This window comes from Capra hircus, chromosome 7 (genome assembly GCF_001704415.2).
Source record: "Capra hircus breed San Clemente chromosome 7, ASM170441v1, whole genome shotgun sequence".
Taxonomy (NCBI): Eukaryota; Metazoa; Chordata; class Mammalia; order Artiodactyla; family Bovidae; genus Capra; species Capra hircus.
Genome location: NC_030814.1, coordinates 63,720,109 through 63,733,000, shown reverse-complemented (window position 1 = coordinate 63,733,000; position 12,892 = coordinate 63,720,109). Strand labels below are relative to the sequence as shown.

General features: G+C 53.2%; 1 protein-coding gene and 1 long non-coding RNA gene across 7 annotated transcripts in view; one reads left to right on the top strand and one right to left on the bottom strand.

The window, feature by feature from the left end:
• LOC108636365 overlaps window positions 1-12,892 on the top strand; it is a 94,116-nt gene that overhangs the window by 73,161 nt on the left and 8,063 nt on the right. The gene's annotated exons all lie outside the window — the stretch shown is intronic.
• LOC102178535 (core histone macro-H2A.1) overlaps window positions 12,113-12,892 on the bottom strand; it is an 81,423-nt gene continuing 80,643 nt past the window's right edge. For all 6 annotated transcript variants that reach the window (XM_018050353.1, XM_018050355.1, XM_018050351.1 and 3 more), the window contains exon 9: window positions 12,113-12,890. In XM_018050353.1, the coding sequence (XP_017905842.1) occupies window positions 12,725-12,890 (166 nt within the window). In that variant the 3' untranslated portion in view covers window positions 12,113-12,724. The remainder of the gene's footprint in view (window positions 12,891-12,892) is intronic.

The window sequence follows — 12,892 nt, the reverse complement described above, 5'->3', positions numbered from 1 at the left end:
TTAGCTCTGGAGTTTGAGCCCACAGAGAAAGTTTGATTTTCTACAGCAGGTAGTAAACTGTCCCCACACACTACACCAACTCCCTGAGCCCTGAAAGCGTTATAATAAAACCACTACCCACCCCCACCCCCCCACCCCCGCAACCATCGCCAACTCAAATGAAAATGATTCCTTTGGAGAGTTGCTGATTACAAAATTCCAGCTAAGTTTCTTGACACTAAGTGTTTCTTACTGATGAAAGGGCCTGCTTGGCTTTCCAGCCTGGAGGGTTCTGTTCTAAAGAGTTCATGGTCATGGCCTTTGGAGTGTGAAAGAACTGAGATTTAAACCCAGTTCTGTCCCTTTCTCCCACGTGAGCTTCTCACTCCCCTTGTTCTCTGGAAGGGGAGACCGGTGTCTTCCTCGTGGAGCTGTTAGGCGTGCAGCTGCCATTGACGGAGCGCCTGCACTGTGGTGTGCTCAGTGGTGTCCGACTCTTTGTGACCCCATGGACTGGAGCCCGCCAGGTTTCTCTGTCCATGGGATCTTCCAGGCAAGAATAGTGGAGCTGGTTGCCATTTCCTACCCCAGGGAATCTTCTCGACCCAGGGATTCAACCCACATCTCTTATATCTCCTACATTGGCAGACGGGTTCTTTACCACTAGTGCCACCTGGGAAGCCCAGGTGGGAAGCTTGCACTGGGGCATAATAGTTACAGCAACCTCATGGTGGGTGTGCGTGTGTGTTGGGGACATCACTGTTCCTATCTAAGATGAGACAGACTATAGACTCAAGGAAGCTAAGTGACTTATCCAAGGTTACAGCGTATAAGTGGCAAAGCTGGAACTTGATCCCAGAAATCGACTCAAATGTCTGCGTTCTTGACCACTGAGTTCATGCTCACCAAGTGCCCAGGAGGCCTTGTACTTAGTAGGTGCTCATGCAGATGAGTGAATAGAGAAAGAGCTGCGTGCATGTCTGCAAACCTGACCCGAGACACATCCTATCACAGGCATGAAACTGTGGCTTCCATGACCTTGGTGTGATGGCAGGCAGACGGCACCCTTGGGGATTGTTCCAGGGCGAGGCTGGGCAAGAGAAGGCCCTCTGGGATGCCTGAGCTGTCTCATCCTCTTCCTCCTGGGCGAGCATCACTGGAGCTTGAGTCCAGATCCCAGATCCTGGAGGCGGGCACAGAGGTGCTTAGATTTAAGGGGTAAGTTCAAAGCAGAAAGGAAGCTCTCTTAAAAATGAAGGGCAGCATGAGTGTCGGGGCCAAGGGAGGATGGTTGAGAATTCCTAGTAAAACTTTACAGCTTCCGCATTTCCCCTCCTCTAAATCTTCCCATGAAAACCGTGTGTCTGGGGGGCCGTCTCGGCTGAGTGAGGGCAGGAGCCACCCATTAGCCCAGCCAGGGAGGGCTTTCCGGCTTCATTAGTGCCGCCCGTGGTCTGGTGGACAGTGGCATGCTAAGTGGGCGCCCTGCTGGAGACCCAGAGGTAAGGAGAAACAGCTACAGATGCCCGCGGCAGCCGGGTGGTACCCACGCTGCCCTCCAGCCCTGCTGGACCGCATCTGGGCAGAGGAAGCTCAGCTCTTGTCCCTTTTATGCGTATTGACTTAGTGGAGTGCAAACATGTTAAAAGTTCACTTTCTCCTTTATAGAAGTCTATAAAAAGCCTCTTAAACCGGAGTCCTAGGGCTTCAGTGAGACACACGTAGGCTTGGGCCCTGGGGAGGGCACAGTCCATCCCTCTGCCTCCAGCATGGGGGTGTGATCCCCTCAGCTCGAAGCCTGAAATCCCTGGTTTAGCCAGCATGGCTGCGGTGGACGCATGACAGCAGGCAGAGGGGTCCCGACTCAGGGGCTGCCTGAGGCCTGTGGGCTGTCTGAGCCCAACGCCTGGCAATTGTTTAGTGACTTATAGACAAGTGAACAAAGGCTCTGGGGCTCATGCCAAGGGCCCAGCCGCCATTGCCCTGTCCTTCCCCCTGCGCCTCGGCATGGGCCACAGCTAGGGCTTGGGGCAGGAGCGCCTCCTGCTCACAGGTATATGCAGTGGCGTGTCCACCTGACACCTGCTGCCCCTTTGCACCCCGCTGACCTGACCCTGCAGAGGGCCGCACTCCCTGCAGGGTCTGGCAGCACAGCTAGGGGCTTCATCCATAGTCTGCCCCCATGGTCCCTGGCCGTGGGTGGGTCCACTGAGCTGGTCCCTCTAGGAACGCGGGGGCCTGATGGGCTGTGGCAGCCCCCTGGCCAGGAGGGGTCTTCGCAGATAAGGCTGAGCTTTCCTGAGAGGAAGAAACATTCAGAGCTATGTGAAAGGCCAGAAGGGAACTGGCACTTTGGGGAAAGAGCAGGCATTCCTCTGGGTGCAAATCTAGTCAAAACACAGAGGGTCAGATGGAAATCCACACCTGAGGGGAGGCTGGCTGTGCAGTTGGAGTTGTGCCCCTCTGCCTTGCTTGATTGAGCTCTTAAGTCCATTTGTCTTGAGTGAAATGGAGCTATGTCACTAACTGGAGCGTATTTGGAAGGTGGGGGTTAAATGGCATACAGGTATGAGGCACGCAGCAGTGCGTGGATTTTACTGTTTCCACCAGCGCGATTATCAGTCCCCCGCCCCTGTCCTTATTGGCAGCATAGAAACATTTGCCGGTGGAAATGCCTCAGCCACGGTTGTCGCTCCATACACTACATGGTATGAAAAGCTTGGGGTGTTGCTCGGAAGGGCTCCGTGCACTGATGTTCTAGAACAGAGCTGCCCGACTTACAAGGTGACCAGTGAAAACGAGGAGCTGAATTCTTAATTTTATTGTGTTTTAATGAATTTTTAAATAACCACATGTAGCTAATAACACAGCTACATTAGGTGGCACAGTTCTAGAAGGTTCCCCCCCAAACTGGGCATTGCCCAGTTCCTCTCTGTGCTGTGGTAACACAAGATGGGGAAGGGCTTGCCAGTGACTCCAGCCCCTCAGCCATACACAATGCTGGGTTAGAATTGACCGTGGCATTGATAACCATGTGGCCACGTTCCCTTGAAGCTGGCTGCATGGAGATGAGCTGGCTACTGTCAAACACCGACCCTCGCCAGAGTTTGGATTCTAGCCATGACAGCCACAGGCTTCTGACCTTTATGGGAACCAGAGCAATAGAAAGAAGTAGCTGATTTTGATGGAGCATCTGTCCCTGACACTGGGCTGCCAACTCCATTTTAACAGATGAGACCACCCCTGGAAGAGGCAGGGTGACTTGTCGGGGCTTCATCCCCTAGCAGTCCTTCAGACCACAGAGATAAAGGGCGAGCCAGGTTTTGCACTGACTGAGGATACCAAAGTACAGAGGCTCAGGTCTCAGGCTGCAGAGCGGAGCTTTCCTGGCCAGTCAAGGCATGGTTTCCCATCGACTGCTGTGGGGATGCAGGCTCAGAGGGTCAGCGGACCTGCCCAAGATCCCACGGGGAGGTGGACAGTCGCTGGCGGCAGGATGGAGATCAAGGGCTAGGTCTCTGAGCCCACTTCTCCCACGCCCCCCTCCCCTGTCCCCCCGCAACCCTGCTTCCACTTCCGGCGGCCACCCTCAGCCCCTGAGTGGACAGGCCCCACCCCGGGGCGCATCCTCATGCCCTGGAGGGTGGGCGGGGCCCAGACTGGGGTGGTCCTGCCTCCAGGGGGCGCGGTGTTTGGGGGGGTGGGGGGCTGACGGCTGACAACCTTAATGGGCACATTGTCCCCTCGCTGCGGAGAGCGCCGCCCGGCCACTTCCTCACACGCCGCGCGCTGGATGAGCTCATGTCTGAGGCCGCGGGCGGCGAGGCAGCCGAGCTGGGCTGCAGGGAGGCCCGGCGGCCGCGAAGCCCGAGCGGCTGGGGCGGCAGAGTCGTGAAGCGGAACGTTGTAATGAGCGACGCCGGCTGGATTTATGGGGCTGCGCACGTGCGCCTGGCCTTCCTGCGAGGGCCTCGCCTGGGAACAAAAACAAGTCCTGGCCCAGGCACGGCGCGACTGGGTCTTAACAAGAGCCCACTAATTACTGGAAGGCCCCGGCCAGGTCCCCGGCCTGCAGAGGAGCAGAGGCGGTGCTGCTTCCTGTGTCAGCGTAGGCTTCGCTGGGGCCCCGCTCTCTGCCCAGGAGGACGCCCAAGGCCAGCCTCTCCCTGGCTCTATGGCCTCGTGGAAGGGGCTGAGCCCCACCCTCCTCGGTTTTCCTCATCTGTGAAATGGGATAATGGACCTTATGAGGCCATTGTGGGGCATTCTAGAATGAGCAAGAGTTGACTTGAGAGGGACTTATTCCTGGTTTTGAATCCCGTTCAGCCAGGTTCCTGCTGTGTGGTCTGGCCAAGTCACTGCACCTCTCTGATGCACGTTTCCTCACCTAGAGTGTGGGGATAGGCTTGCTCATGGTCAGGGTCATTAGGAAGGCCTGACAAGAGGACGCATGCAGGCTCCTTGGTGCTCCTGGCATTCACACTGCTGCCGCTTCTCCGTGCATGATCGCATCCCTGGTTGTGTTGTTAGTGTGGTTTCCCCCGAGCGTGGAGGTGGCAGACAGGGTCTTGAGCGGTTGGCATCAGGTGATCCTGCCCTGCGCCCTGGTGGTCTGAGCAGTGCAGAGTCGGACCCACGTCCTGTCCAGGTCATTTGGAGACTCACCAGGGCCAACAAGAGCCGTGAGCTTGTGATCACAGCCTCTCTCTGCTGGTGTGGAGCCTGACGGGACCAGGATCCAGGCCTTGGACTGAGCTGCAGCCTGTTGTCCTGTCCCAGGGCTGGGGCTGTGAGATGCTTCCTGACTCAGGGCTGTATGTCGGGGTCATCAGGAAATGCTGCCCATGGCCCCTCCAGGACACCTGCTCTGGGGTTAATACCCTTGCCTGTGAAAGGTGTGGCCTCAGCCTCACTGGCACACAGGCCGGGGCTCTCGGCCGCCATCACTCAGAGGTTTCTCCTGCACACATTTCCCGATGCTGTCCCTGTCTATTGATACTGTGGATTTAGCATCTAGCCAGAAAGTTTCCATGTCCACACCCTTTCCAAATCAAGGTCCAGGGAAGCGGAAACAGCAGATACCACAAGATCCAGGCTGCCGTTAGCTGTGCAGCTGGCCGGCTGGTGTAAGCCGGTCTAGTGCCAACATCGGGCTTCACTCTGAAGCATCTCTGTGCACACACGGAGCCAGAGACCCAGTAGGGTGTTGCTCCAGAACCGGAGCTCCAGGAGTGGGCGCATGCACCTTCCCCTCTGAGTCAGGCGCTCTGACTGCTGGCTTGCCTCGGAGGGTCCCAGCAGGCTCGGCTTGACCGTGATTTGTGCAACCCTGAGAGAGAGTCCCTCTTCCCTTCTTCTTCCCTGGGGTGAGGCATTGAGGGTGCTGCAGGGCACTCAAGGAGGGTGGGGTTGTCTTTGCTTGCTCACTGCTATACATCAGAGCTGAGTGTGGTGCTTGGCCCAGAGGGCTCCGGGGACGTGTGTGGATGAACGGTACTTGCTGTCTGATGGGGAGATGGCCGTCAGTGCCGGACAGCTGTCCAGCAGGTACAGTGCTGTCACTGGGGGGTGTGCAGGCTACACCGCGGGAGGACACTCGGCTGGACAGCGGGGTCAGGAGGGCTTCCTGGAGGAGGGGGAAGGGCAAGAGAAGAGACCTGAAAGGTCGAGCAGGGTTACACAGAGGCAGCAGTCATGTGTTCTGGGCCAAGGAACTGACACTCGCCAAATCTTGCAAGCAAGATATGACTGGCCTGACACAGAGTGAGGACAGGTATAAAGAGGCGCAGAGGTGGAAGGTGAAGCCGGAGAGGACGACCAGCCTTCCTCCATTCCCAGGCCTTAATCGACTTTGAAGACAGCTTTTAAAACTTCCATGGCTGGTCTCATATCCTTAACCGTTTTATAAATGGAGACATCGACCATCACCCCAGGTGTGATACGGTTGAACCCTCTGTGTGTATGCAAGTCTTGCGTGCTAAAAAGGGCCAAGTGATGGGGTGTGGTGGTGGTTTTGGGGTGCTGCCTTCTGAGAAGCCCTGGGGTTACTGGGGACACTTGAGGCAGAGGAGGGTTCAGCTGAGGGGCCCCTGGGAAGTGAGGCTCCCTGGGTGTCACCTCAGTGGATGCTGTCAGCATCCTCCAGGTGTTAGGGTCTGCTCATAATGAAATCCTAGAGAGGCCATCAGTGGCTGCTGACAAGCATGTCATAAGTACTTGGCTGAGTCTAAGTTCCCTGAAGTTGGTCCAGCCTTTGCCCAAGGTGGCATCTCTTTATGGAAGGTGTGTGGCAGGACCAAGTAAGTACGTGCCTTCTCTTCTGGGGCTCGGAGGCCGTCTCAAGGTGGGAATCCGTAGCTCGGACCTGAGGGGCCCTAATGAGGAGCTGCCAGGGCTCAATTAGGCCGCGGGCCCAGCTCTGCAGTGTTTGACTGACAGCTTATTACCCTGCTGCCATTTGGGGCGGTGGGATTTAATCTCCCAGATGGGAAGCAAATCAATTTGCCCATCGGCCGCAGCTGAGCCTCCTTGAACTCAACTCTAATTTATTCTCCTAAGCTTAGGAAGCTTTGTCGTTTCAAGGTACAGAAATATCAGGTTTCCCAGCCAGCCTGGGCATGGTGTGCATAGGGGAACATGTCAAGAAGGTCAGGCCTGGAGCCCAACCTGGGCCAGCCCTGTTGGTTGGCAGGGACTGTGCCATCAGCCTGGCTGGGAGGAGACCAGGGTTCTTGCCCGGGAGGCCAGGCTCATCTGTGGGAAGGTTGTATATGCAAATTGAGGGCCATGTGACATCCCAGGTCATTGGGACCAAGGTCGCCTGCCCAAGAACTCAGCCTGGAAGGGACTTCTGCCAGCAAGGCACATGTGGCCAGCTCACCTGGGTCGCCTGCATCCTGGGGCCACGTTCTTCTGTGTTGGGGTCGTGGCTCTGGTTTCCTAGATTTAGACACAAGAAGATTCAGAGGGTGTCGTCCTGGGACTCTGAGCTTTCTGCCCTCCCTAGTGAAAAGTGAAAATGTTAGTCACTCAAGTCGTGTCCGACTCTTTGCAACCCCACCAGGCTCCTCCATCCATGGGATTCTCCAGGCAAGAATACTGGACTGGCTAGTCATTCCCTTCTCCAGAGACTCTTCCTGATCCAGGGATCAAACCCAGGTCCCAGCAGATTCTTTACCATTTGCGCCACCAGGAAAGCCTCCCTAAAGTGTCATCATAAACCCACAGTGCAAACAGTGACCTTTACCTTGTAATACTAGGCCTGTGCTCAGGACTTGGGTGGCCTCTCGCCAGTGATGACATTACCTGCGGCATGTGCGCCAGGACATGTGACAGTGCCCCCTCTGCTGTGGGTGCTGGGCCCCAGCGGGCTCTAGCGAGCAGTGGGTGCCCCTTCTAAGCACGCTCAAGGGAGTGTTAGCAGAAGAAGCACATTCAAAGGGTGAAACAGGCCAAGGAGGGCTTTGCTGAGCAGGAAAGTAAGCTGTCTTATAGAGCAGAGAGTCCTGGCTGATTCTGTTCAAGGTGGATGTTTCTCTGCTTGTCTCTTGATTTTGCCCCCTCTGACACACAGGGCCTGGAGTCTCCTGCCTTAGGTGAGTGAGAGTGAGCACATGCACGTGTGTGGGGGGCTGTGTGCGTACACATGTGAGCGTGGGTGTGAGTGAACATGTTTGTGTGTGATGGTGGGTCACTTGGGTGGGAGTAGGGGAGTGAGGGGAAAGTGCCGTCTATGGAGAGAGAGTTTCTGAGATTCTTTCACTGAGTTTGACAAAGGCGCCCGGCTGGGTTGGTTTTCAGGGGTCAGGGAAAGGCCAGTCTATTTACACACCTTTGCTGAGGAGCATGGAGGGGCGGTGATGGGGGCCGGGATTAATGAGCAGTTTTATTGCCTTGCCTGTCAGGAGGGTCATGCGATATTATTTTGATATTGGGGCCCCCAGAAGCAAACACAACAGGCCAGGTTATAAATGGGAGAAAAGCCAAAGAAAAGGCAGCCTCACCCTTTGCCATTGAGCGTTTCCCTTTCTTCTCGGCCAGGGTTGGCCCGGGACCCTCCTCCCACCCCCAGTGCCTTCAGGTGGATCGCTTCGAGGCGGCTCCAAGGCCAGCCCCCAAGATAACACCGGTCAGTGGCGCCTGGCCATGAAAATTAAACACCATGGTAGCTAAAGAATAAATGGGCCATGCCATCCCCCAGCCACTGTGGCCTCTGATGAGAGCTGGACCACTCACGGTGACTGAGGATGCAGCCTGCATGACACAGAAGGAAACAAGGGGGCTACCAGCCCCCTGAATCAACTGGTCCAGGCTGCTACCCTCTCCAGGAAGGCCAGACTCAACAACAGACCAGCCGTGGGGCCTCAGGGTTTTGAGGGATGTGATGGAATGAGAGAGGGCAATTGCTGCGCATCTCTTGTTCCCATCCCTTCCCTTTCCTACTTCTCTTCTTGCCTTCTTTTCTCTGTCAGGGCTGTTTGGCTAACCAAACACAGTCACCTGACCCAGGTAAACACACCCATGGATGGACAGCTCCACATGCTGGGGGCAGGGATGGGGCAGAGCTAGGGCTGGCGTGGCTGCCTGGCTGCGAGCAGGCCACAGACCCGGGCTTCCCAGCACAGGGACACGGTGAGCTTCCCCGGCTGGGACAGATGCCTGTGTGCCATCCTGCCACTCGTCCCTATCTCCTGGCTGTCTTGGCTTAGAAGATTCCAACCTTCCCCACACAGCCTGGCTGTAGGTTGTCTGCTCCCAGAAAGTCTTCCTGAGCACTGTGGGCCTGTGGGTGCAGCTCCCCCTGCCAAGCCCCTGCCCATACATTGGCTGGCTGTGGGTCATCCATGCTGCCGGGCAGCAGCAGCGTCTCACCTGTCCTTGCAGGAGGTCCTGGCCTGAGCCTCGTTCAGAGTAAGCGCCCCGTGAGTCCTTGATGCCCACTGCACGTGTGTGCTGGGTGCTTAGTCGTGTCTGACTCTCTGCGACCCCGTGGACTGTGGCCCGCCAGGCTCCTCTGTCCATGGGATTCTCCAGGCAAGAATCCTGGAATGGGTTGCCATTTCCCATGCAAGGGGATCTTCCCGACCCAGGGAATGAACCTGAGTCTCTCGCATCTTCCTGCATCGGCCAGCAGATTCCTTACCACTGTGCCACCTGGGAAGCCACTGGATTGTTTTAAATACATGTTTCTGTTTGTCTATCATCCAGGTTCTGGGTATACCCCCAGGCCAGCTGCATAGGACCTAGCAGTTGAATAGGCAAGCCATGTCTCACTGGAGCAAAATTTGGGAGTGCATACCATAGGAGGGGCCAGTCCCCAGGGCAGAGGGGATGGGAAGAACTCTATCTATAAACATAGACAGCTGAGTTCAAACCCCATTCCACCACTGATAGCTTGGGGGATACACTTCACCTCTCTGTTGTAATTTTTTCATCTATAAAATAGGGAGGGTATAATCAACCTCCTAGGCTTGCCATGAGAAGTAGATGAAATGATGGATATAGAGGACCAGTACACACACGTGTCCACACGCACACGCATACACACACACAGACACACACACAGAGTAGTCGTCAGTATGGTCCCAGTTGGAGCCATGCCACTGTGTTAGATCTCAGACGTCATTTAAGGAAGCTCATAGGCTTTCTGATGAAATCGTCTGGATTATTCGGGGCAGAGCCCAGCTGCCGAGGGCAAAGGTTGCTCCTCAGAAATAAGCAGGAGGGGGTGTTGTCTGCCCAGCCACCGGCACAGGCTGCGTTGCAGGCTGCAATCCTGAGGTCGGGCTGGGTCTCAGGCGTGGTGGCCGTGTGGCTGTGGGGTGAATGACTCCTTCCCTGCTCACTGCAAGCCTGCCTCCAACACAGCTCACAGCACCAGGGAGGCCGGGACAGCCCTTACCTCTGCAGAGGCTGCAGGTTTCTCCCTTCCCAGAATAATCTCACTTCTGGTAAATTTTACTAACTGCAGACATGTCTTTTCATTTGAGGTCTGTGTACGTTTCAAGTGGTTCCTTGCACTCATACCATTTTTTTTTAAGTAATGAGCTGTTTTCTTTTTTCCCTGTAAACATGAGGCCGACATCAGAGAACAGTTTTTGATCTCAGTTTTGAAAACAGACGGGGTGATTTAGAGATGATGGGGATCCCAGGCGAGGGGTTGGCGTGCTTTCCCTCAGTGTCACTGAAAAGAATTTCTTCAGTGAGCCCACATTTCAGGGGCACAACACACTCTGGATTATCAAAAGTTTAGAAACACTTAGGTGATTATGGTAAATAATTCACACAAATCCTGACGAATGCAGTCTATTCTTTTGTGCACACTCGAAGAGCAGAAACCTGAAGCTCTTTCCTCTTGGCTTCCCATCCTTTGAGTGACATCTAGTGGACGATCTCTGATAAACACAGGACTGGTTTTTAAGGTGTTCCTTTTCCAAGGTGAAGGAAATGCCATTTACCTGGAAACTACCTAAACCTCTGTTCCATCTGTGTTTCCGTCTCAAGTTGAAAATGGCACCGAGGCCAAGTGGCCTCTCTTTGTTGCTGGTTAGTGTGCCATCTTGGGCCTTGTTATGGTGGTCAGCATTTCTCTGTTTAAATCTGGTTATCACTTATTAGCAGTGTGATCACAAGGTACTCAATCTCTCCCAGTCTGTGTTCTCATGGCTCTAACAAAAGGACCTGCCCTTCAGGGTTGTCACAGGGACAGAATGAATGATACCTGTAAGAGACTCAGCACAGTGCCTGACACACAGTAAATAACCAGCTCCTGGAAGCCACAGCATCCACATCACAGATTTCATCTGCACAGACAACACTCTTGGGTGAATGGCTACTCAGTATGGTTTGTCCAGGCAGATGTGTGCAGATATTACTGATGGAGTGGTATCATTTTAAGATGCATCTTTTTTTATTACTTAAAAAATTTTATTTTATATTGGACTATAGTCGACTAGCAATGTTGTGTGTTTCAGCTGTACAGCAAAATGATTCAGTTACACATGTATGTATTCTTTTTCAGATTATTTTCCCATTTAGGTTATTAGAGCATAGTTCCCTGTGCTATATAGTAGGTCTTCCTTGATTATCTATTTTATATATAGTAGTGTGTATACGTTAATCCCAAGATTCGTCTTTAAAAAAAACTTTTTGCCAAAATATAATTAATAAGTAGGAATATGTAATCTAGACACAGTAAAGATCTTGGGGGAAAATTTTTAAGTCTTAATAACACTTCTGTTTAGGAAAATTCCAAACAATCTTTCAGGTTTGAGTGAGAAGTGTTATTGTTGCTTTTTCATTGAAAAGGCTGGTTGTGTGATGGCTCAGGAATTCTATTTTTATTTCATTAGGCACAGTTTGGAAAGGAAAAACGATCCTTTACATTCATCCAAGATATGCAGTGTGCTATGTATTTCCTCCTGGGTAAAGTCTGCTTTAGAATCAGGCACATTTCTTTGTGCCTTTTAGGCAAATTTAGATTAAGGTGAATGTACCTTCTGAAGCACAGAGTGTCTGCAGTTTGCTAACAAGTTGAGATAGCCAGAGTTTTCCTACTCTAGTGTGGTAGGGATCACCCCTAAACACCCACAGCTGTAGGAAGGCGTGTACAAAGCTGACGGCATGATGGGGGCCTTGGTGACAGCACCTTCCTTGCCTTTGGAAAGCTCCCAGTAACAGGGACCCCGTCCTGTAGGAATCAGCGTGGCCCGGGTTGACGGCTCAAGGCTTCTGTCACTCCATCTGGCAAGTAAGTGGCCCAGGGGCTCTGGGTCCAGCCATGAGTCAGAGAGATGGTCAGGAGGGAGGAGGTGGCAGGAGAAAGCTGAGCTCAGAGTCTAGAGATCCAGGCTGGACCACCAGCCTGCCACCTGCCACCCACATGGCTGTTGGAACATCTGCTTTCTCATCCATGAAATGGGATCTCACCCTTGCCCGGTGTCACGGGATGAAAGGAGACTTTATACGAACCGCCCCCAGAGACCATCAGGGTCTGAGGCTGCTCTCCCTACCCCAGGGTGCAGTAACCACTGTAGTATTTCTCGGGGTGGGCTGCCCCACCCAGGGTCCCCCACTCCTGTGATGAGAGAGACCGACTTAGGACTCAAGGGCACAGTAACTTGGAACACACCAGTCAGAACAGTTTAACATTTTACTAAATCAATTCACACAAATTCCAAATTGCAAATATAATTAAGGACAACAGATTCTGTTCTGCCTTTTAAATCTTTCATTTTTCAAATCCAACATTAAGACAAAAAGTAAACAAAAATTAAGTCTGCTGCAAATTCATGATTTTTCTTCTTGAGGGGAGGAAAAAAGAACATTATAGTAAAAAGAACGCCACTGGGTGTACAATAAAGCACCACGACACACGGTTACAAACGGGCTTCCTGCACTCTGCCCCACGCAGAAGACACTGCTCTCCCCACTGCTCTGCGTCAGGCAGGATTCCATTAAAATAAAACTATAAAATCTCCTAGGTTACACTAAAATCAGACACGGTCTGGAACAGTGCTTAACAACAGTAATGTCAACTATCAGTGCTAACGTAAAAACATTTTCGAAGGTCAAAACAATTAAACTGGAAACCAAAACCTTATTTTCCCTAGATGAGCAAAACTGGGGGGGAAAAAAAATTAAAGGGTTCCCGCCTTCCATTAGGAGTGGAGGGGATTTTTTTTTTCTTTCTTTCTTTCAAACTGGAGGCGGGGGCATGGTGCGGGCTGGCCTGCAGTTCCTCAGCCTAGTTGGCGTCCAGCTTGGCCATTTCCTGCACGTATATGCCTATACTCTCACTGTCAAAAAGCACAAAATACACCGTTTTGATGGAGGAGGACATTGTGGACACGAAGTAACTGGAGATGGCCTTCAGGATCAGCTGAGCTGCTGTCTGCTTCGGAAAACCGTTCCT